This window comes from Grampus griseus (genome assembly GCF_964374135.1).
Source record: "Grampus griseus genome assembly, chromosome: 1".
Classification (NCBI taxonomy): Eukaryota; Metazoa; Chordata; class Mammalia; order Artiodactyla; family Delphinidae; genus Grampus; species Grampus griseus.
The window spans coordinates 71,864,173-71,888,604 of NC_139017.1; the positions used below are offsets into that span (position 1 = coordinate 71,864,173).

General features: G+C 51.1%; 2 protein-coding genes across 5 annotated transcripts; one reads left to right on the plus strand and one right to left on the minus strand.

Annotated features, from left to right (window-relative positions):
- The first annotated feature begins 514 nt into the window (after positions 1-514).
- GBA1 (glucosylceramidase beta 1) lies at positions 515-22,237 on the plus strand. Of its 4 annotated transcripts, XM_082656255.1 has the most exons (13): positions 515-547; positions 14,140-14,219; positions 14,605-14,692; positions 14,940-15,131; positions 15,250-15,396; positions 15,700-15,833; positions 16,059-16,231; positions 16,466-16,703; positions 17,049-17,273; positions 17,638-17,801; positions 18,233-18,349; positions 18,442-18,567; positions 22,069-22,237. In XM_082656255.1, exons 2-12 carry the CDS (start codon positions 14,193-14,195, stop codon positions 18,545-18,547), a joined length of 1,611 nt encoding a protein of 536 aa, XP_082512381.1. In that variant the 5' UTR covers positions 515-547; positions 14,140-14,192; the 3' UTR covers positions 18,548-18,567; positions 22,069-22,237. The 4 variants fall into 4 exon arrangements, with proteins under 4 accessions (XP_082512381.1, XP_082512383.1, XP_082512382.1 ...); XM_082656257.1 differs by lacking the exon at positions 515-547 and having other exon boundaries at positions 14,075-14,219; positions 22,042-22,237; XM_082656256.1 differs by lacking the exon at positions 515-547 and having other exon boundaries at positions 14,075-14,219; positions 22,072-22,237.
- Positions 19,107-23,657, minus strand: MTX1 (metaxin 1). Its single transcript, XM_082656283.1, has 8 exons — positions 23,558-23,657; positions 22,509-22,578; positions 22,301-22,380; positions 20,682-20,774; positions 20,318-20,500; positions 20,115-20,191; positions 19,542-19,696; positions 19,107-19,441 (listed from the first exon to the last, which is right to left on the minus strand). The coding sequence occupies exons 1-8, from the start codon at positions 23,636-23,638 to the stop codon at positions 19,227-19,229; spliced, it is 954 nt and encodes a 317-aa protein (XP_082512409.1). The 5' UTR covers positions 23,639-23,657; the 3' UTR covers positions 19,107-19,226.
- Positions 23,658-24,432: the final 775 nt, after the last annotated feature.

A 24,432-nucleotide genomic window follows, 5' to 3' on the forward strand; every position in this document is an offset into this window, starting at 1 on the left:
CAACCCAGCTTCAGGGAGGGAGAGTTAGGGCGCAGCCAGAACGACAAAATGAGGTAGCAGGGATTGGAGATTGGGATTCCCAACGGGGCAATTTCTGGGCACTGAATGTTCCCTATCCTGAGGTTCCCAAAGGAGGAAGTTCAAGAATCCATCTTCAATCTCCCCCAACCCTTAGAGTGTGCTGGCGAGTGTAAAACGAGGCGCATGCGCGCTTCTCCATTCCCGCGCCCTCTTTCCGAATAGACCCCCAGATACGCTTGCGCCCTATTAGGGCTACGGCTGGTCAGCGAAAACAGTCCGTCCCCAGCACAACCAATAGGACGTGAGGAAAGGGCCTGCGTCCCGCCTCCTGATGATTCGGGGGTCTCCCTTCTTGAGCTAGGCCCCGGCCCCGCCCCGCCGGCCCTGCGGGGCTCGCGGCTGCGCGTGGTGCAGTGCAGCCTAGCTCTGCTGAGCCCCCTTCTACCGCCCCGCCCACCCCGCTTTGCAGGCTGCTCTGGGATTTCCCTTCGCCTCCGTTTGGGGCTGCTGTTTCGCTTCGCCGACGGTAGGCGTAATGGATTTCGCACTTTGGGGATCTTAACTCTCCTTTCCCTGCGTCTGCACTTCACCTTTTTATCATCATTGTTATTATTAATTGTAGGGATGGTTGTATTTTACTAATGAAGAAGAGGGGGAAATCTTCAAATCCTCTTCTACCCACTTGCTTTTTTGAGGGGTGGAGTGGAAAGAAAGTCTATGTAATTTATCCATTCTTCAATCATCCGACAGATGTTCAATGAGCACGGGACGAGCACCGGGTGCTGTGCTACGTACTGGGGATACAGACTGATCCCCGCCCTACTGGGCTTTCTCACGGACAGATCAGCAGACAAAGGAGTTAGCAGGCCACTGGGTGCTATAACTGACATTAAACCATTTGTACAGTTAATTGCAAATGTAATAAGAGCTACAAAGGAGATGTAAGGGCTCCTCACACACAGGAGGAGTGTGTGTGAAAGGAGAGAATTTCTTGGAGAAAATGACATATGAGCTGAGTTCTGAAAGAAAGATGAATAGGCACTACCTAGGCTAAATGGAGGTGAAGAGTGATGCATACTAAAGAGCCTTTGGGAGGATTCTGAGGCAGAAAGGATGTAGAACAAGGGGGCCAGTCTGTGGCAGGCTGTAATTGCAGGCTGGTCTCCGTCGTGCCCCTTACAGTCTGATTCCTACACAGCAGCCAATGTGATCTTTTAAAAATATAAATCTGATGTTGTCACTTCCCTGCCCCAAAATGTCCAGTGAATTTCCATTTTGGAGCAAAATTCAGACTCCTCACTGTGGCCACCAAGGCCCTGCAGAAGAACTTGACCCCCAACCTTTTACTCCAAACTCACTGCTTATCACTGTCCCACTCACTCCTTCTGTCCAGCTTCCTTACTCCCCTTTTTTTTTAAAGATTTTTTTGTTTTGATGTGGACCATTTTTAAAGTCTTTACTGGATTTGTTACAATGTTGCTTCCGTTTTATGTTTTGTTTTTTTGGCCTCAAGACATGTGGGAATCTTAGCTCCCGCACCAGGGATTGAACCGGCACCCCCTTCATTGGAAGGCTAAGTCTTTTTTTTTATTTTTAATTTTTTTTTATTTTTGGCTGTGTTGGGTCTTTGTTGCGGTGCGCAGGCTTCTCTTGTTGCGGAGCACAGGCTCTAGGCACGTGGGCTTAGTAGTTGTGGCATGTGGGCTCAGTAGTTGTGGCTTGCGGGCTCTAGAGCACAGGCTCAGTAGCTGTGGTGCACGGACTTAGTTGCTCCACAGCATGTGGGATCTTCCCAGACCACGGCTCAAACCCATGTCCCCTGCATTGGCAGGCAGATTCTTAGCCACTGAGCCACCAGGGAAATCCCTGGAAGGCTAAGTCTTAACCAATGGACCGCCAGGGAAGTCCCCCTTCCCCTTTATTTTGTTTCATAGTTCTCACGGCCACCTGAAATTACGTTTTTTGTCTTCTACCACCACTAGAACATAAGCTCCATAGGGCCAGGGACTTTATAATCTTATTCATTACTGTATCACCAGGGTCTAGAACAGTGCCTGGCACATAGTAGATGCCCAATTATGATTTGTCAAATATGTGTCTTGGGGAGCACATAGCAGGGGTGCCCAGCTCATTCAGGGGTGTCAGGAAAATGGTACTGATGGTAGGGACATTAAGGCTGAGGAGTTAATGATTTTATTCATTTTTTTTTAGTTATTTAGTTATTTATATTTAGTTATTTAGTTATTCATTTTTTTTCAAGAGAGGAGAAGAAAATAGCATAGAGCAGAGAGGCAAGATGGAATGTGGCCTATTAGACGAAATGTGATTGGAGCATATGGTCCAAGTGGAGAGGTGAGAAATGAGACTGGAACAAAGATGCCAGGTCCCGGTAGCCCTCTTAAAAGGCAGTGTGGAGCCGTTGAAGGATTTTAGGAGGAAGAGTGGTAGCTTCAGAATTTGTATTTTAGTTAGACCATCCAGTTCTTGGTGAATGGATTGGAGGAGAAAAGTAGAGTGTAGGAGGCCAAGCAAGAGATGTTTCAGTAGCTTAGAAGAGAATAGACAGGGAGAAGGGTACAGGGAAAGGACAGAGTCAAGGATGAGCCCCAGGTTCTGTGAGGAAGAGGTTCTATTCATGGGGAAAAAAAACACAGGAGGAAGAGTGGGTTTGGCTGGAGGAGATGATGCTCTCATGATGGTTCTGCTGAAGTGTCTGTGAGACACCCAGAGGAAAGGTCTGGAGGGCAGAGTCACATCACAGAGTCCATCCCAGGAGAAGGATTGGGATTGGAAGTGGAGATTGTGGAACCAGAAAACAACTAGAAGGTTAGTCAAAGCCATGGATTATCTCTGTGGAGAGAGCATGACGTATGAGAAGAGAAGGCCTAGGACAAAACCCTAAGGAACAGACAGAAAGAGGACGCGAAGCCTGCAAAAGAGAAGGAACAGCCAAAGAAGTGGGAGGACATCCAAAGCAGCACAGTGTGGAGTCATGAAAACAAAAGAGAGTGCTTCTAGGAGGTAAAAAGTCCAGTCGAATAAGGGCTGAGCAGGGACTTTCCTGGTGGCGCAGTGGTTAGGAATCCACCTGCCAATGCAGGGGATGCGGGTTTGAGCCCTGGTCCGGGAAGATCACACATGCCACAGAGTGCCACAACTACTGAGCCTGTGCGCCACAACTACTGAGCCTGCGAGCCACAACTACTGAAGCCCCTGTGCCTAGAGCCTATGCTCCGCAATAAGAGAAGCCACCCCAATGAAAAGCCCATGCACCGCAACGAAGAGTAGCCCCCACTCGACGCAACTAGAGGAAGACTGCACGCAGCAACAAAGACCCAACGCAGACCGAAATAAATAAATAAATAAATTTATATTAAAAAAAAAAAGGCTGAGCACTATTCATTGGACTTAGCAACAGAGGGATCATTAGTGACCTTGGCAAGAGCAGTTTTGGAGCCAGGAGGGCCCAGTATCAGCCCGTGGAGTGTAGGAAGTGGAGAGAGGTGTAGCAACTCATTCCAGAGGTTTGGCTCTGAGTAATATTACATGCATTGTTGCATGAAATCATCATAACAACCCATGAGGCAAGAGTTTTGGAGATGAGAAAACTGAAGCTCTGAGAAGTCAAGAAACTTCCCAATATCTCAGTTCTAGTGAGAAATGAAGCAAGGATTTCAATCCTGTATAATCACTCGGGTGTTCATGCTGAAACACCCTTCCTTATTGCCTCTTCTTGAGGGGAACAGGAGAGAAATGGTGGCGGCTGGAGGGAGCAAGGGTGGAGGTAGAGGCCTCGCACAGAAGACTCCTTCTACTGTACCTGGAGGGAAGAAACGAAGCCTGGATAACAATAACAGTAATAATTCCAGCCATCTATATGGAATTTTACAGTTCACAAGGAACATCTCAGATTTTTTTTGTGTGTGTGGCTGCGTTGGGTCTTTGTTGCTGCGCGCAGGCTTTCTCTAGTTGTGGTGAGTGGGGGCTACTCTTCCTTGTGGTACAGGGCCTTGTCATTGCAGTGGCTTCTCGTTACAGAGCACAGGCTCTAGGCGTGTGGGCTTAGTAGTTGTGGCTCGCGGGCTCTAGCGCGCAGGCTCAGTAGTTGTGGCTCATGGACTTAGTTACTCCACAGCATGTGGGATCTTCCCGGACCAGGGCTCGAACCCCTGTCCCCTGCATTGGTAGGTGGATTCTTAACCACTGCACCACCGGGGAAGTCCCTTCTCAGATACTGTTATCTTCAATGAGCCTCATTACAACCCTGCATGGGAAGCTCAGAACAATAAGGAATGTGCGAGCAGGCTCACAGTTGTTCAGTATTTGAATCATACTTCCTGTTGCCTCCACCAAATCGCCTTAGTTAGGTCTCACTCTCACTGTAATAGTCTTGTTCAGAGTTAACTTCATTCTTCCTGAAGTTCACCACTCCTTTGCTTCAAACCACACCAAGGACAGTCTCTGAAACACTGACAAGCAGGACCTTAAACAGCGAGAAGGTGCAGTTGGTACCTTAACCCATTCATTCATTCAGTAAACTTGAGCCCCGATTCTGTGTTTGTCTCTAAGTGAAGAGTTTTAAAGTTTCAGAGAAATATTAACCATGAGATTTGCCCTGTGACCATTTATAAACTTACAGAAGACTAAAAATATGCAACTGAAATATCTGGGAGGCTGTATGACATGATGGCTAAGAGTTGCTTGGGCTTCAGGGTAGGACAGACCTGAATTTAGGCTTGACTCTGCCACTCACTTGACCTAAGTCAGTTTTCTCGTCTGTAACATGGGGTTGTCAGGCTAATGCTTGTAATAAGCACTCATGAAAGATTGGCTGTTGGTATCTTGAGAAAAATTATATGGGAGCATGTGAGGTACAAATACTTTCCATTTGCACTGGGCTTTACAAGTATGCTATGGTTATTGTTTAAGAGTTGGTTAATCAGGGACTTCCCTGGTGGTCCAGTGGCTAAGGCTCCGTGCTCCCAATGCAGAGGGCCCAGGTTCAATTCCTGGTCAGGGAACTAGATCCCATATCCTGCAACTAAGTTTCCGCATGCCGCAACGAAGATCCCACGTGCTGCAACTAAGACCCAGCACAGCCAAATAAATAAATATTTTTTTTAAAGAGTTGGTTAATCAAACTAACTTTATTGCCGTAATCAATAAATCAATTGCCCGAGAAACAAGTCATTTGATGTCAGTAATCAGGAGGAGTGGTGTATCTTCAGATCAGAAACCAGAGCTGAAAGGACAGGTTCCAGGTTGACTGGTAAGGTTTATCCATTCATTCATCTCTTGAGTATTTTTTGAGCACCTACTCTGCTATGCATGGCATAAGAGTGTCTCTCTTGACCATGGAGGTGACAGTGGGACTGGGAAGGAGGCACCCTCCTTGGGGAGTTGATCTGAGACCCAAAGAGCAAGGAGCCCGTGACATGGTACTTGCCAGGCTCCAGGGCTGGAGTTTGCTATCTGAGCCAAGCCTACAGCTTGTCACAGGGCTGGCTGAAGTGGGATCAGAACTCTTGTGCTGGGTCAGCCAAACTATTTTTGTATTTCTGCTTTTCGCTTATATTTATTTCCCAGTTGTTCTCCCTTGGTGTTTAGCTAAGTCTTTTAAAAGTGCTGTGCAAGGGCTTCCCTGGTGGCGCAGTGGTTGAGAGTCTGCCTGCCGATGCAGGGGACACGGGTTCATTCCCCGGTCTGGGAGGATCCCACATGCCGCGGAGCGGCTGGGCCCGTGAGCCATGGTCGCTGAGCCTGCGCGTCCGGAGCCTGAGCTCCGCAACAGGAGAGGCCACAGCAGTGAGAGGCCCGCGTACCGCAAAAAAAAAAAAAAGTGCTGTGCAGGGACTTCCCTGGCGAGCAGTGGTTAAGGCTCCGCACTTCCACTGCAGGGACACAGGTTCGATCCCTGGTCGGGGAACTAAGATCCCACATGCCTTGCGGCACGGCCAAAAAAAATACAAAATAAAATAAAAGTGCTGTGCAAAGGGGACCGAGGAACGCATTTGTGCCCACCTAGTACGTCCCTAGTGGCTACTGCAACCTGGGCGTTTGAGGTGACTCCCCTAAGGGCAGTGGTTCTCAGTCACCCCCTAGCGGGCATTTTGGAAACGTCTCTTTAGTGGAGACCAGGATTAGGAGGCACTTTGAGGATTTAGTGGAAGGACAGGAAAGGTAGACCATCTATAACATGGAGGACAGTCCTGCACAAAGAAGAATTGTCTCTCATTCTACTTGACTTTGGGATGTTCTGCTCAACAATATATGCAAAGGGCTTCCCTGGGGGCTCAGTGGTTAAAAATCCGCCTGCCAATGCAGGGGACACAGGTTCGTGCCCTGGTCCGGGAAGATCCCACATGCCACAGAGCAACTAAGCCCGTGTGCCACAACTACTGAGCCTGCGCTCTAGAGCCTGCGAACCACAGCTACTGAGCCCACGTGCCACAACTACTGAAGCCCGCACGCCTAGAGCCCGTGCTCTGCAACAAGAGAAAACCCCACTCACCGCAACTAGAGAGAGCCCATGCACAGCAACAAAGACCCAATGCAGGCAAATAAATAAATAAATTTATTAAAACAACAACAACAATGTATGCAAATATAAAATCAAATATAAATCAGCAGGACTTCATTAATAATGCAGAAAAGTTTTACAAGGTGTTTTTTTGTTTTTTGGAACAGCCCAATAATTTAGGAGGAGATCATTATGGAGAAGGAAGCTTAAATAAAATACATTGTCTTGACATTATTGCATCTGTCTACTCAGTGTATTAGAGCACTTCCAGCTATGCAATATACTTCGTTTAAAAGAGTTTCAATGCAGTAGCGTACCTGCAAAAGCAATGAACCAACTGCAAATATGTAATACAAGTAAAGTTTTTTACTAGCTTCATTGAGGTGTAATTTACATACTATAAAAGTTTCTCCTTTTAAGTGTACAGTTCAATGATTTTGAGTAAATTTACAGAGTTTTGCAACAGTTAATCTCCATTCCCACTCCAGCCCCAGACAAGCACTAATCTATTTTCTGTCTCTACAGATTTGCTTACTCTGGAATTTCATATAAATAGAATCACACAATGTGTGGTCTTTTTGTCTGGCTTCTTTCACTTAACATGATGTTTCTGAGGTACCTTCATATCGTAGCATGTATCAGCATTTTGTTCCTTTTTATTGCTGAATAGTATTCCATTTAATGAAATACCACTATTTGTGTATTTATTCACCAGCTGATGGACATTTAGTTTGTTTCCATAAATAACGCTGCTGTAAATATTCATGTGCGAGTCTTCGGGTGGACAAATGTTTTCATTTCTTTTAAGGAGATACCTAGAAATGGAGTTGCTGGGTCACATGGTAACTCTATGTTTAACATTTTGAGAAACTGCCAAACTGTTTTCCAAAGTGGCTGCACCACTTTACATTCCCACGGTAACATATGAGCGTTCTAATTTCTGCACATCCTTGCTAACACTTGTTATTGTCTGTCTTTTTGATCATAGCCATCCTAGTGCCTATGAGGTGGTATCTCATAGTGTTGGGTTTTTTTTGCGGTACGCGGGCCTCTCACTGCTGTGGCCTCTCCCGTTGCGGAGCACAGGCTCCGGACGCGCAGGCTCAGCGGCCGTGGCTCACGGGCCCAGCCGCTCCGCGGCATGTGGGATCCTCCCAGACCAGGTCACGAACCCGCGTCCCCTGCATCGGGAGGCGGACTCCCAACCACTGCGCCACCAGGGAAGCCCATCATAGTGGTTTTGATTTGCGTTTCCTTAATGACTAATGTTGTCAAGCATCTTTTCATGCGCTTGTTGCCCATTTTTATATTATCTTTGGAGAAATATCTATTCAAGTCCTTTGCCCATTTTTTAATTGGGTTATCTTCTAATTACTGAGTTATAAGAGTCCTTTATATATTTTGGACACTAGGCCTCTATCAGAGATATGATTTGAAAGTATTTTATCCCATTTTGTGGGATGTCTTTTCACTTTCTTGATGACATCCTTTGAAACACAAACACTTTTCATTTTGATGAAGTCCAATTTATCTTTTTTTTCTTCTGTCATTTGTGTTTTGGAATCATAAATAAGAAACCATTGTCTAAAGAGATTCTGGACTTAAGCTATAAGAAGATGAGACTTCTGGGAACCTTGGGAGGAAGTAATAGTATTTACATGTGGGAGGGACATGACTTATGGGAAGCCAGGGGACGGACTATGGCAGATTGCCTCCTAGATGGCCCCCAAATGATCCCCACCTCCTGGTGTTTACACCTTTATTTAGCCCCTCTGCCTCCCACACATCTGTATAGAAGACCTGTGTAACCAATAGGGTATTGTGAAAATGATAATGTGTGACTCCTGAGGCTAGGACCTTGTGGCTTCCGCCTTACAATCTCTTAGATCACTCACTGGAGAGGAATCCAGCTGCCATGTTGTGAGGACACTCAAGCAGCCCTATGAATTATTCCACATGGTAGGGAACTGAGGCCTTCTGCCAACAGCCAGCCCCAGTTCACCACCCATGTTAGTGGCTTAACTTGGAAGCAGAGCCTCAGCCCAGTCAAGCCTACTACAGATGATAGCAGCCCTGACCAACATCTTGGCTACAGTCTTTTGAGAAGCCTCAAGTCTGAACCATCCAGATGAGCCACTCCTGAATTCCTTACCCACAGAAACTATGTGAGAAAACAAGTGTTTGTTGTTGCCTAGAACAAAAGAAAAAGAAACCACTGGCTAATCCAAGGTCACAAAGATTTACTCCTAGCCTTCCTTCTTCCAGAAAATTAAGCATTTTAGCTCTTACATTTAAGTCTGTGATCCATTTTGCTTTGATTTTTGATTATGGAGTGAGGTAAGGGTCTAAGTTTATCTTTTAAAAAAAATAAATTTATTTATTTATATATATATATTTTTAATTTTTGGCTGCTTTGGGTCTTCATTGCTGCGCACAGGCTTTCTCTAGTTGCGGTGAGTGGGGTTTTCTCTTGTTGCGGAGCACGGGCTCTAGGCGCACGGGCTTCAGTAGTTGTGGCATGTGGGCTCAGTAGTTGTGGCTTGTGGGCTCTAGAGTGCAGGCTCAGTATTTGTGGCACATGGGCTTAGTTGCTCCGCGGCATGTGGGATCTTCCCGGACCAGGGCTCGAACCTGTATCCCCTGCATTGGCAGGCAATTCTTAACCACTGCGCCACCAGGAAAGTCCCTACGTTTGTCTTTTTGCATGATATCCAGTCATCTCAGCGCCGTTTGTTGAAAAGACTGTCCTTTTCCTTACTGAATTGCTAAGGCCTAGAATCAAATAGTGAATTTGTGAAGACATGTGGAATGCACTGAATCTTATTCATAAAGATTGACTTTTAAGCATTTTGATTTATCATATATTTTATGTTTTTGCAGCACAATAATAATTACGTATTGTAAAAATGACATATGAAACTTACATATTGAAATTATTAATTCATGGGCTGTTTTTGCTTCTGTTAAATCCTAATTTATTCCATTTAGGTTAGTACATATCTGACTATTTTATAATGTCTTGTAGGTAATCATGCCTAAGCATTTACTTATTGAAAACATATTTTGCTATAAAAAATAGTCCCATTATCTTTCCTTTATATGCCAATTAAGGCAACTATATTGATTCTCTTAAATTATGTGTGTAGGTAAGTCATATTATCTATAGGTTCATTTCAGGATAGTAGAGAGTATGTGAGGAAATACTTTTTATGAAAAGGGGTGCTCAGGCTGTTGGGCTGAGATCTCCCAGGACAGGGAGAGTGAAGCTTGGGAAGAGAGGCAGACCTACCTCTCCCCAGCTGAAAATCAATCCATCTTGCCCAAGCTGGGAGCCCTGGATTCTGTTTCATTATTGACAAGTTATCCCCTGACCAATGCCTTTGAAGAACACAGATCCAGAAATGTTGCCACGTAGCCAGCACTTCAGAAGCCAACTTGGGCTTCATTTTTTTTTTTTTTTTGCGGAACGCGGGCCTCTCACCGTTTTGGCCTCTCCCATTGCGGAGCACAGGCTCCGGACACGCAGGCTCAGCGGTCATGGCTCACGGGCCCAGCTGCTCCGCGGCATGTGGGATCCTCCCGGACCGGGTCACGAACCCGCGTCCCCTGCATCGGCAGGCGGACTCTCAACCACTGCGCCACCAGGGAAGCCCGGGCTTCATTTTGATCAGGTAAAACACGTGTAGAAAACATGGGACGATTTTAAAACAATACAAAACAGACGCTGCAGACCAGCACAGCAGCTTTTGAAAATAACCGGCAGCTAATGTAGCATTTGGCACACTGGAGGCACTCATCAAATGTGTCATTTGTGTCATAGGACCCTGGATACAAATCTTATCGGACGCAAGTCCGTGTGCCCAACGCATAGTGAGGCCAAACAATACCACAACGTCGGAGTTTGGAGAGAAAAAGATTTATTGCAGGGCCGTGCAAGGAGACGGGTGGCTTATGCCTTAAAAACCCGAACTCCCGGAAAGAAAGCTTTCAGCAAAGCTCATTTATAGGAAAGGTGAGGGAGGGCTGTGGTTAGTTGTTGCAGACTTCTTTGGTGTCAGATCCTTTGTTCTTGAGGTCAGGTCACGGTCAGGTCACAGCATTCCTGTAAACCTCCACCGAAACAAATGTTATTCTCTATTCTGACGAGAAAGGGCAAGGTCCCAAAGGCTCAACCTTTACTCTCTGAGGTCCAGGCCCTGGCTAAAGGAGGGGGTCCTTGTGAGGGCCAGTTACCCTGCCGGGAGCGTTGGTGCAGCACCCAGTATGGGTCTTACTGCCAGTGCCCAGGCCCTGCTGAAGAGGCAGATCTCAGCTGGCGGCACCCTCAGGGCCAGGTCACCAGACCCTGCCCAGCCATCATCACTGAGGGAGCCAGGCGCCCAGGGACCCAGCCGGCCCTCAGGCTTTTCATTTACACTGGAGAGAATGATTTGTATAGGATTGATAGGAATACATGTTGTAGCAAATACCAGTCAGGTGAATTCCCAGCTCACAACGATTGCCCTTCTTTGAGAATAGCCCCAACGACAGAGGTGGACCTCTAATAATGATGTGCAGTGTCCTTGCAGCTTAACCCTGACCTCTGGCCACCTCCTAGCGGGAGACAACTGATCTAAGCTGTACCAATCTTAGAAATGTGAAGGGAGAAACTGAAGCTGGTTGAAGCTGTTACCTTTTTTTAAAAATTTATTTTAATTAATTAATTAATTTAAATTTTTGGCTGCATTGGGTCTTCGTTGCTGCACGCAGGCTTTCTGTAACTGCGGAGAGCGGGGCTCTTCGTTGCAGTGCACGGGCTTCTCATTGCAGTGGCTTCTCTTGTTGCAGAGCACGGGCTCTAGGCGTGCGGGCTTCAGTAGTTGCAGCACGCAGGCCCAGTAGTTGTGGCTCGCGGGCTCTAGAGCGTAGGCTCAGTAGTTGTGGCGCACGGACTTAGTTGCTCCGTGGCATGTGGGATCTTCCCAGAGCAGGGATCGAACCCATGTCCCCTGCATTGGCAGGCGGATTCTTAACCATGATGCTACCAGGGAAGTCCCTGAAGCTGTTACCTTAATGGCAGTGTCCATATACTGCAGTTGCTGAGGCCTCCATGGCCTGGGACCCATGGAGACCGCCACTGCCATTAGGCTGCACAGGGTGGGATGGGGCAGGGGTTTGCTGCTGCTTTGAGGCCTGGACCCGGCCAGTGGGTGGCTGTGGTGAGGGCTTGTAGCTCTGCGGGACACAGCCCTCAGCTTGTCCCCGGGGCACCCCAGCTCACCTGCTGGCCCCGCGGCTGGAGGGCCTGGAGGCTCCCGGCGAGAAGGCCGAGATCTGCCTCGGCCTAACCCACTCTCTGCTGAGAGGACCACTACCAGGCTGACTGTTGGTGGAGCGGGACCTTTAACCGTGGCGCTCAGGGTCTCGGGCTAACAGCCGCGAGCTGAGGGGCCATGTGCCCGCCCCGCCTCATTACAAATCCAGGTTCCACAGCTGAGTAGTCAAGCGACTTAGGGCAACTTCATGACCTTTCAGAGTCTTAGGTTCCTCATCTCTAAAATGGGGAAAATAACCGTATCTGCCACATGAGAATAAAATGAGACTATGAGCATAAAGTAGCACAGAATAAGTACCCAATAAATATTATTAGCCCTCATTATAAACAACTTTATTTAGAAAATAAAATATAAAAGCCTCAAGGGCAAACCACATTGTGAGAGAAGAAACAGGACACTCACAAACTCTGTGCCTGCAGAGGGAAACAGGGAGGGGAGTGGGGCTCTAAGGCCAACAGAGCACATAGCACAGGGAGATCAGCTCGGTGGTTCGTGACCACCTAGAGCGGTGGGATAGGGAGGGTGGGAGGGAGACGCAAGGGGGAGGGGATATGGGGATATGTGTATATGTATAGCTGATACTCTTTGTTATACAGCAGAAACTAACACACCATTGTAAAGCAATTATACTCCAATAAAGATGTTAAAAAATAAACAAAGCCAACAGAGGAGGTAGGGGCAAATGTAGTATGTACTTAATATCCATAAATATTTGTGGAGTGAGTGAACTAGAGGGAAGTAAGATCACCTGCCCTCTTCCCAAGAACAAGCCCTGTGCAGCATTTCCTGGAAAAACAGGAAGTCTAGATGGGGCCGATTTGACATAGTGATGATGGTTCAATTCAATGCAACAAGCTGGCACCTACCCACCCTGTGCCAGGTCTTCTACTTAGAACGAGTAAGCCATTCCTTTGGGGAGCTCCAAGCTCCTTCCATAAACACAGCCCTAACTTGTTGCAGTATTTGGTGCCAAGCAGTGTGCTAGACACACATTATCATACTTACACCTCACAACAATTTTGTGAGATAGGAGTTATCTCTCCCCTTTTATAGATGGGAAACAGAGGCTTAGAGTGATTAAGTAATTTATTGAAGGTCAAACAGCCAGTAAGTGGTAGAGCCAGGATTCAAACCAAGCTCGTCTCACTGAGACTGTATTCAGTATAGTCTATATTCAGTATAGTCTCAGTGAGACTATAGCTCCTATAAGGCTACAGGAACCTAGAAGAAGAAATGGTCAATTTTGCCTGGAGTGTGTCTGGAAAGACTTCACTGAGATAATTTAAAAAAACAAAAAGGCACAGCAAACAAGTGGTTCCCAAGTGTCTACTCTGTACCAGGCACTGTGCTTATCTCCCTGATTTCAGTAGTGACCTGGTGAGGTGGTGGTATTCCCTCCATTTTACAGGTGACGAAGTAGGCTCAGAGAGCTGTAGTCAGTCAGGTCATAATTCTGTGTCATTCCCACTGAATCAATATGATGTGGCCCATGAGGCAACACCATGGACAACCCCCTTGTCACATCCACTGAGGATGCAGCTTCGTACCACACTTTCCAGTTTCTGAACTACTTTACACAACCCCCCTGTCCTGTGATTTCCTTCTCATCTGCATCTGATGATGAAACAAGTGAGGACTGGAGAAGCACTGTCCCTCTGCCCAGGGCCCATCATCCCTGCACTTCTCTGGTTAATATTCCCTAAACCTCACCTCTTCTCCTCCATGAAACCTTCCAGGATAACCCCAGCATGAAGGGCCTCTCTGTACACACCTGTTACCAATTTTGTCTTTATCTGTTACCATCCGTGTAAGAGTCTGACTCTTATGAGCCTTCTGAACCTCGATAGGGCAAAGACTTCTTAATCATCTCTCAGTATTTTGGCCTCAGTATTTTGCACAGTGAACCTCTTTTATTAGTATCACCTTTATTAGCATGACTAAAATTTTTTCTCAAGAAAGCAATGTGCCTGCTGTGGTTCCCATCCTTTGGGATTCGGGAGCCTCTACCCAATCCTTCATTCAGATCTTTCATCTAGATTCTTCCTAAAGTTGTCATCCATACATGCCTTCCAGAATTTCATACGGTGTATAATCACCAACAGCCCAGAAGAAGACAGTCAGTTGCCCTTTACAAGTATGGTTGCGATTGCCTCACTTCTCGTGTCATGTGACTCTCCCATAGTTATCACGTGACACATCCACTCCATTTTGCCGGAATTAACTCGCAGGGCTCACCTGGTACGTATGGCTACCTCAGGCTCCTGCACCCCTGTTTTTATTTAGCTGATACTCTATCCCTCCGAGGTTTGGGAACCCCGCAGTCTTCTCATCTGGTGATGGTGTTTTCAAGTCCTTCCAGAGAGGTGAGTGGGCCAGGGCTCCCAAATGGTCTTGTCGCTCTTTCTGGAATCCTGGCGCTCCAGGCTCTGGAATTTAGTGAACGACACACTCTCCTCGAAACCAGGCCATCACGGCCCTTTGATGGAGGGACAGATGGAGGGAAGGTGAGGTTGAGGGAGAAATGGTTAGGACGAGGGGTGGAGGAGGGTCCTGGTCGGGGTGGGCAGAGAGCTATTATTAGCAGAGGGCTTGGAGGGTGTCTGGACCCAGGTGTCTGTGGGCTTTGTTCCATTCTATTAAAGGTGGGAGACTAGGCTGGGTGCCCACAGGCAGCCGAGCCCTGCCTGGGAGAGTAGATGAGAGGTGGAGAGGGGCTTGCCCTCTAGCCTCTCCTCATTCTGTTCTCAGGAGTGTCCCAAGCCCCAGGACAGAGTAGGCATCATGGCTCCCAGTCTCATGGGATTGCTTCTACTTCAGGCCGTGTCGTGGGCATCAGGTGAGTCAAGGAGGAGGGAGGGAGCCCCGAGGCCCCCTTCTGCCTTATGGTCCTTTGGTAGTCTCTGACATACGGTGGTGGACTTCATTAGATGCTCACTAAACCCTTTTGAGTGACTGAGATCAACTGTGGGGTACATCGAGAGAATCTTTGAAATCAGTATTCAGTCTTTCCTTCCAACTAGTGTGTCCCTTCTCCCCATCTTCCTCCTTCAGCCCTTGCCTCTCTTGTGCTCTCTCCCTCCCAGGTGCCCGCCCCTGCAGCCCTAAAAGCTTTGGCTACAGCTCAGTGGTCTGTGTCTGCAATGCTACGTACTGTGACTCTCTTGACCCCCTGACCCTGCCTGACCCTGGCACCTTCAGCCGCTTTGAGAGCACACGCAGTGGGCGCCGAATGGAGCTGAGTCTGGGGACCATCCAGGCCAACCGCACAGGCACAGGTAACCACTACACCCCTCACCCAGGCTGGGGTCCTCCTGGAGCTAAATCATGCCAGCAATCACCATGGAGTTTCTCCCCTGTGCACTGACACCCTTTATTCCCTGCGGATGTCCTCAGGGCTGCTGTTGACCCTGCAGCCAGATCAGAAGTTCCAGAAAGTGAAGGGTTTTGGAGGGGCCGTGACAGATGCTGCTGCTCTCAACATCCTTGCCCTGTCACCTCCTGCACGGGATTTACTACTCAAATCGTACTTCTCTAAAGAAGGTAAGGAGGAAGGGGACAAGATGACATAGTGCAATTGACACTTTGACCTTTCCTTTGACCCTGACATCCACCCATCCCTGACATATGGGTCTCTCTTAATGCCCAGTGAAAAAAAAGATTGTCCTACCCATCTTCTGCTGAGTGCCTGGGGCCTCTCAGGCTCAGAAGGTCTGCGCTTCACCCAGAGCCCAAGTTCCCCTTAGCCCTCAGCTCAGACGTAATTTAGGACTGGCAAGTGGTAGACAGTGCCCCACATTCTCCTACTGACTCAGACACACATATCTTGGTCTTCTTTTTCTGCAGGAATCGAATACAACATCTTGCGGGTCCCCATGGCCAGCTGTGACTTCTCCATCCGCACCTACACCTATGCTGACACCCCTGATGACTTCCAGTTGCTCAACTTCAGCCTCCCAGAGGAAGATGTCAAGCTCAAGGTGGCCACTCTGGCTGCCTCAGGCCCCGGTGGCATTGATGCCTGGTGGTTGAGAGGCCTCGGGCTAGAGCAGTCTTCAGAGAGACATAGAACGTGCCCTCTGCTCTCTGTGTTCTGTCCTGGGGTGGGAGGGAGGAGGCTGATAGCTAGGCCTGATACACTGGGTGGGCCAGTCTGTTTATGTTCCAACTCTGGATGTCTCTCTCCTCACCACCTTTGTTTCTAGATACCCCTGATTCACCAAGCCCTGGAGTTGGCCCAGCGCCCTGTCTCACTCTTTGCCAGTCCCTGGACATCACCCACTTGGCTCAAGACCAATGGGGCAGTGAATGGGAAGGGGACACTCAAGGGTCATCCAGGGGATCTCTACCACCAGACCTGGGCCAGATACTTTGTCAAGTAAGGGAACAGCAGGGCCATGGGGTCCGGACCAGCCTCGCATCTTGGACACCCTGGTCTATGTCCCAGCCCTTGATCTGGTTCCGCCTCCAGATCTCCTCAGCTCACCTTTCTACCTTCTGGGTCTTTCAGACTCAGGCCCCTCAGTTTTCCCCCACCCAGTCAGGCCTCCTATTCCCCAGGGTCTTGGTTCCCTGTCTTGGCCATGATCACTCACACCCTTTCCCTCGCCAGGTTCCTGGATGCCTATGCTGAGCACAAGTTACAGTTCTGGGCAGTGACAGCTGAGAACGAGCCTTCTGCAGGGCTATTTAGCGGGTACCCCTTCCAGTGCCTGGGCTTCACCCCTGAACACCAGCGAGACTTCATCGCCCGTGACCTGGGCCCCACCCTGGCCAACAGTACACACCGCAACGTCCGACTGCTCATGCTAGATGACCAACGCCTGCTGCTGCCCCACTGGGCCCAGGTGGTAAGGACCAGGAGCTCCATGGGTGCCCTAGTGACCCCCAAGCCCAGCATCCGAATGGCTGGCTCCCGAACAGAGTGCCTTCCCTGCCCCAACTCTTGATTCCTAGAGCACCCTGGCTGGGACCAGGTGCCCAGGTGGCACCCCTGGGGTGCTGGTGGTGGTGGTGATCCCCCTCTGCATCTCCAGGGCCCCATGAATCTCCACGGTTGTCACTTTAACCCCCTCTAAGTTGTGTTCATCCCACTGCCCACTTCTCAGGTCCTAGTGCCTCTTCCAGAACCCTTTGTGCAGGACCCAGGCTCAGTGGCTCTCTTTCCCCAGTAGTCCTTCCCTTTCCCTGTACAGGTGCTGGCAGACCCAGAAGCAGCTAAGTATGTTCATGGCATCGCTGTACATTGGTACCTGGACTTTCTGGCTCCAGCAAAAGCCACCCTGGGGGAGACACATCGCCTGTTCCCCGACACCATGCTCTTTGCCTCAGAGGCCTGTGTGGGCTCCAAGTTCTGGGAGCAGAGCGTGCGGCTGGGCTCCTGGGATCGAGGGATGCAGTACAGCCACAGCATCATCACGGTGAACCACCTGTCTCCCTTTCCGCAAAGCAGACCACCTCAGACCCCTTGCTAGTCTCACCAAAGGCTCCTCTCCAGCTTTTCCCCAGCTGGCTTACTCTTTGGAGCAAATTTTGGGATATCATGATCCCCTCTGTTGCCTTCCCTTCACAGATCTGCACACCATCACCCTCGTTCCAAATGCTTGAGCGGTTACATCTGCCTCAGATTCCTCAGCTTCTCTGGCGATGCCTCTGTCCTCACAAACCCTTGCTCCTTAGATATTACTCCCCTCACAAAGGCTGAGGCACCATAGCCCGTCTCCCTCATGTGACACTTAACTGTATTCACTGGGGGCCTTTGTCTCTGCCCTGTTCCTACCCTAGAACCTCCTCTACCATGTGGTCGGCTGGACTGACTGGAACCTCGCCCTAAACCCTGAGGGGGGACCCAATTGGGTGCGCAACTTTGTCGACAGCCCCATCATTGTGGACATCGCCAAGGACACATTTTACAAACAGCCCATGTTTTACCACCTTGGCCACTTCAGGTGAGTGGAGGGCAGGCACCCCCACTCCACACCAGTCCTGGCATCTCCTGCACTGGGATTGTATCCCCGCCCCCCTCCCCCCTCCCCCCGCCCCAGTGAGGAGGCAGGAAGGTGCTGAGGGTGGGAACTTTGGGAGCAGCACGCATGTCCCCCTTGCACCATCTAGGCAGGCAGTGACTAGCTGGCATTTGAGACACAGACAATCCCTGAATGCCCAATGCTGGGACTGGGAGGCTGGGAGGCGGGAGGGCAGGGCACGCCCAGCCGCACAGCTTGAGGCCTGGAGAGTTAGGGCAGAGCTTTGGAAGGGTTCTAGGGGGAGGGGGTAGGTGGTAGGGAAGATGACTTCTTAAGTGAGAGACTGATGGGAGCTGCCCTCAGGGCCAGGGGAGCTGGGCTGGGGTCCCTGACGATGCCTGTTCCCACTTCAGCAAGTTCATTCCTGAAGGATCTCAGAGAGTGGGGCTGGTTGCCAGTGAGAAGAATGACTTGGACACAGTGGCACTGATACATCCCGATGGCTCTGCAGTTGTGGTCGTGCTAAACCGGTGAGAGCAGTGGGGCCTGGGAACTGGGCTGAGGACAAGACGGTGGGCTTGGCAGGATCACACTCTCAGCTTCTCCTCCCCATCTGCCCCAGCTCCTCTAAGGATGTGCCTCTTACCATCAAGGATCCTGCCGTGGGCTTCGTGGAAGCTATCTCACCTGGCTACTCCATTCACACCTACCTGTGGCGTCGCCAGTGATGGAACAGATACCCAAGCAGGTGCCTAGGCTCAGCATGGACATTGAAGGGATAGTCAGCTCACATGCTGTCTGTGGCTACAGAGGGTACAGCAGGACTGGGGGGGAGCTTACGTGACGTAAGCCCAGAGGCAGTGGTTTGGGTGACTCACTCTCCCCTCTAGTTGGTGCCAGGGGCTGTAGGCCCCTAGGGAAAGGACCGGGAGGCCCCAGTGGTCCTCCACCCCCATGCTTGTGTGAGCGTGTGCTGTGTGCTGGTTGCCTGTGGAAACTGGGCCCAGGCCCAGGGTGAGCTCACTGTCTGTACAAACACAGGGGTGGGGGGGTGGATGGCAAGAGAGATTAAGGAAAGGAAGAGACTAGGAAAGCTGAACCCAAAACTGGGAAGTGCTTGTCTTTCTTGGAGATGCAGAACCAGGTCCATGCAGATGTCAGCACCAGGGCACAGGCAGTGAAAGAAGTCAAGCACCAGTGGGTAGACTCAAGCACCCAGATAGCCCCCTTGGTCCAGCGAGGAAAAATGGCAGCCTCTTAAAGGAGAGAATGTCTGATCCCAGTCAGTGTGAGCAGTTTTATTCTGGGGGTGGGACCCCATTTCCAGCCATACCAACAATGGGGAAACACAGGAGCCTCTGGAATGCATGACAGTAGAAAAATCAGTCCTGGGAGCATGAGGATAAATCATTCCTCTTCAACCTCCTCAGCCATGCCCAGGGCCCGTGTGCGTGGGGCCCGGGCAGGTGGTGCCCGCTGGATGGAGACAATGCCACTGAGCAAGGCATAACCCGCCATGGCTGCCAGCCCCGCCAACACGGATAGGATCTGGTTCCGGCGCCGATATGGCTCCTCCTCAGTCTCTGGGTTTGCTGGTGTCTGGCGTGGAGGTGGCACCTCAGCTGAGGGGCAAGGAAGGAAGGTGGGTCGGGGGGCTGGTTTCTGGATCCCTGCCCACTCTCTGCAGAGCTAGCGCCCACCCCCCACCCATCTGCCTCTTACCTCCCTCCCAGGGGAAGTACAGGCTGAGGATATGGGTGCAGTAGGCACAGAGGTTGTGCAGCCCCCGCAGGTGGGCCTGCAGTTTCCCACTGGGCAGCTTCGCCTGCTGCAGCAGGGCCAAGTAGCTGAAGACAAAGGCATCCAGGGAGGCGGGGCTGCAGCAGAGAGAAAGGGTGGGATGGAGAAGGGGATAGATGGAGTCGGAGGAAGAGTCGGCCCTGGAAAGGTAGGCTCTGGGCAGCAGGGGAGGAGAGGACACACAGTGCTGGTCCTGGTGTGGGGAAGGCGCCCCAGGTGGCGCCAGCCTGCCTTGAATGGGACTCTATCCCAGGGCTGCATAAAGGGCACATTGAGTGCCCCACAGCCCAGCAGGCCCCTCCTGGGCCTGGCGGCCCTCCCACCCTCCTGTACCACTGAGGCGGCTCCGGGCCCACACACAGCCCCACTGTCACCAGATCCAATGTCTGTCCCGAGGACCTCTTTTCCAGAGCCTGAGCCCACCCTAGCCTCTGTGGCTGTCTGAACCTGTACCTTCTTCCAAGCCACCTATGATTCCCCGGGAGTCAGACTCACGCATCTCCAAAGAAGAATTTCTGAGAGCCCAGGCGCTGAGAGAGAAGGGTCAGGCATTCCCGAGCTTCCTGGTACAGCTATAGGGGGACACCAGGTCAGCTTGCGGCTGCGGGAACAGTGCCACCTCCCCTGCCAGGCACTCCCACTCCTGGCCATCGCCCTGGGGGCTCCTCTCATACAACAGCCCCCTGTCCCAGAGGTACCTCCTTCTCCAGCTCTTCCTCCTCCTCTGGCCTGTGCTCCCCACACAGCAGCTGCAGCCGCTCCACGTACTGCCGCTGCATGCGGCCAGGCAGGAAGAAGTTGAGGGGAAAGGGCATAGCCTCTGCGTACCACTTCCGGGTTACTTCCACATAGTTCTTGGCGTCTACCCAGAAAGTATGTATCTGGATTGGGTGTATAGGAAGGAAGAAGCAGGTCTGAGCCAGTGCACCTGCCTGACCCAGGGTGGGCTTCTGGTCCCCACGCTGCTCCAAGCCTGTGGGGGGTGTGTGTGGGGGTGTCTGTGTGTATGCCCGACCCCCTCCCCCACTGACCACCCATGCTGGGAGGTCTGGGCACACTCACCAGCACCGGGAGCAGCTTCTCCTCCAGCAGAGACATAAAGGCCAAGGTGTCTGCTCCTTGCCGGGCTGACAGATCATAATCAGCATTGTACTTCTGTGGAGGAAACATCCACTGTGAGGTGGATGCTGGAGGACTCCAGGGACACTTCCTCAAGGAGGGAGGCATCCTGTCTGGCACCACCCACACTGACCTCTGAGTGTAGCAGAGGTAGAGTGTGGGGCTTTGCTCGCTGAGGCCCCCTTGCCTGGGCCCAGTCAGTAGCCTGTTGCTGTTGGCGGGAAGCCTGGACCTTGGAGCCTGCTGGCCGTCAAGGTCCCGCGCCCATTGGGAGTTGGAAGGAAGGCCCAGCCACAAACCAGGAGCAGCTCCCAGAGTTTCCACAGAAAGCTGGCAGGATGCCTGCTGACGGCAACTTTCTAACAGTAACTTCTCCGATCCAGACACCACAAAACTAGCAGAGCGGAGCTCAGATGCAGGTTGGGCCTCAGTCAGTGCCTCGGGTACTAAGGGACGCCATCCTCATGCTCCCAAGACCCAGTGAACCCACGTCTAGGGCCCCAGTGCCCAGCTCTTGGGTGTTTCTTCTATGTCATTCCATGGCCCAGGCGCCACCACCACACACATTCCAACCATACCCCCAGGTCTCAGCCTGCCACACCTTGTAGGCTCCAGTATCTGCTCCTCAGCACCCTCCTCCATATCCTGAGTAAACGCTGTCCCCAAATAACCTCTTGAGTGTGATCCTTAAATCTCTCTGAGCCTCATTCTCCCTCATGGAATAGGGATAATAATCTTTCTTTAGGAGGAGAAAACTCTTTGGAAACTGGGAAAGCTGTGTTCATACATAAGGCAACAATAGCCCAGTCCCGCCAGGAACTCTGGCTTTTACCTGGATCCCCTCTCAAGCCTCCATTAATTCCCTGGTTCCTCCACCTTTGGGAAAGTAGAAATGAATAAGGGCCCCATTTCTGACAATATGTTCACTTTTGGAACTAGACCATGAAACTAGAAGAGCCCTTGGAAAGCATCCTGGCTAAGCCCCATAGTTTTACAAATAAGAAGCTTACGGCTCTGAGAGGTTAAGCAATTTGCTCAAGGTCACACAGCCAATGACAGTGAAAAGCACAGCCTAGGCCTCCCCAATCCTCTCGTAATGCTCTCTCAACTTCCCCACCCTGGCTCTGAGCCTCGTCCATCCTGAGCCCCATATTATAAAGCCCAACCTGGTCCCTGAAAAAAGGGCAATGGCCCTTAGCAATCCCTGTCTGGTGCCATCTTTTTTTTTCTGGTCTCATCTTTGAGGACCTCATCTGAGCCAACTGTTCTCTCCTACTCTCCTTTCCCTTCCATGTGTCATCAGCCTGTTCATCTCTCCCTCCTCACCCAGCAGGCAGAAGTCATTGTGCCTCCAGATGCCTTGACAGTGGCCTAGCTGAATCTCTACCCTACTACTTACTACATCACAGCAACATGTCTGTGTCTCCTCAACCAGACTATATGTTCCTTGAAGCTCGGTCCCCTGTGTCTGGTTTGGCATATATTTGGTACTCAATAAATGTGTGTTGCACTGAATTGACTGAACGTCTCTCACTGGCAGCCCCCCTACCCAAGCCACCTACCTCTTTTCGAAGGTGGGTGATGATCTTGTGTGGTACTGAGATGACCTCTCCATGACTGGTCTGAAGGGCAGGCAGAGTTCCTGACGTTGAGAAAGAAGTATGTCCACCAGAGAGCTGCCTATCCATACATAACTGCACCACATCCCTGTCTGTCTCCTGCTCTTCCCCTTGTACACTCCCTTCCTCACCCCCCAGGGACACTGGGTACCTGAAGGGCTCCGCCAGGGGTTGGTGATCTTGTGCACCTTGAGTGGGGCACCAGTAAATCTGGCATAGGTCTGCAGGGAAGGAAGCAGAAGGCAGAGAGGCCAGGGACATGGCCCCCACAGGGGAATCAAGAAAAGAAATAACATTTATTGAATACCTTTTGTGCTATGCCCTATGCTTAGGAATTGCCTCACAAAAAAAGAGGTAGACATTACTGTTCCCATTTTACAATGCGCAACACAAGGATCACAGAGATTATGGACATGTCCATGATTACAAGTCAGCCAGGAAAATCCTTCCCTCTCTCTCCTCTCCTGCCATCTACCTGGTGAACACCTAGCCTCATTTGGAAGCACTAACCATTCCTTCCTGGGCAGTCTCTATGGCCTGTTCCTACTTATAACTTAGCACCTGAACATTTTATTACACTTATTTGCTGACACGTCTATCTTTCTGTGAACAACTTCAGGGGAGGGACCAAATGCTATTCATCTTTGCATGCCAATGTTTAGTATTTGGAAGAGGCCTAATACATGCTTATTAAATGAGTGAGTGAATGTGTGAAGTGAACTAGTCTGCCTGGCTCCAAAGCATTTTCTACAGAGCCTGGCTGTGGGCCCTTTGGTTAAATAAAGAATAAACTCAGTAAATGCTGTTGATTGAGGAGGAGGAAAGGGAGGCTGAGGAGAAAGCAGCAATGCCGAGCCGGAGAACCCTGAGATCGTCCAGCCTTAGTAAACCTCTGGATGAAGAAACAGCGCCCAGAAAGAAGGGATCGTCCCAAGGTCACAGAGCCAGTAAATGGATGTTCAAGAACTAAAACTCATCTTCTGAACCCCTGATCAGGCCTCTTTCCATCGCTAAACAAAACCTAGGCTGCTACGACACAGGACACTGAGTCTATACCGGCCAGTCACGCTCTTTGATGGCCTCAGTTTCCCCCATTGCACGCGTGCTGAGGCGCCCTGGCAAAATTCGGATGACCGGCTAGTCCGGGCCCCCTCCCCAGTCCTCCAGGGCGCAGCAGAGGGCGCCGGCGCCGCTCCTCACCAGCACGGCCAAGCTGTCCAGGTCCACTGAGGGCAGGCCCCAGCCCCCCGACCAGCAGAACAGCTCCATGGGCGCCGCCATCTTGCCCGCCCTCTGTCCCGGAAGCACCTCCCCCTGCGCTTCCGCCCTCCACTGTGCGGATCCGCCCCCAGCCCCTCAGGCGGATCGCAGTGGAGAGCCGGGGGAGGCCCTCAGGAGGGCGCGGCTTATCCCGGCCAGAGAGGCTGCCTGACGGCGTGGGGCGGGGCCGAGGGCTTCGGGGGAGGGCGGACGCCGCCTGATCCAGAGGTGGCTCGCGAAGGGGGGAAGGGCTCTCAGCGCGGCGCGCCTTGGAGAGTCAGGGTACCTCGGCCGAGGGGAGCCCTGAACCCCCGAAGGCGCGGCGGGCCTAGGAGAGGGGGGTTTTGTGCTCCTGGACGGGCTCTGGGGGCCCTCGCAAATCTGCACGAGGTCTGGGCTGCTCTGGGGGCCCCGCAGGGCTCGGCCCCGAGCGGGGGCTGCGGGGGTGGGGGGGGGTCCCCCGAGCTGCATGTTTTCCACAGCGCGTTATGTTTGGAACCGGCCCCGCGCCTCCTGTTGCCATGGAAACAAAACAGGGGCGGTGGCGGCGGCCGGAGCGAGGCCGGGCTGGGCCTGAGTGGGGGAAGGGGAGGTGGGGCTCGCGGGCTGTTGCCTTGGTAACGGGAACAGAGGCGCCCCTCTGCTTCATCCGGGTCACGGCCTGTCCGCCGGTACCCCCAGTGTTCCCAGTCTGGCCCCCGGCTCCTGGCCTGTCCTTTGGTCTACTCCTGTCCTTGGTGTCCCTTTCCTCTTTCCTGATTTCTTCAACCTCACTGACCACTGTTTTAGACTCTCCCTCCAGTTCCCAGCGGACG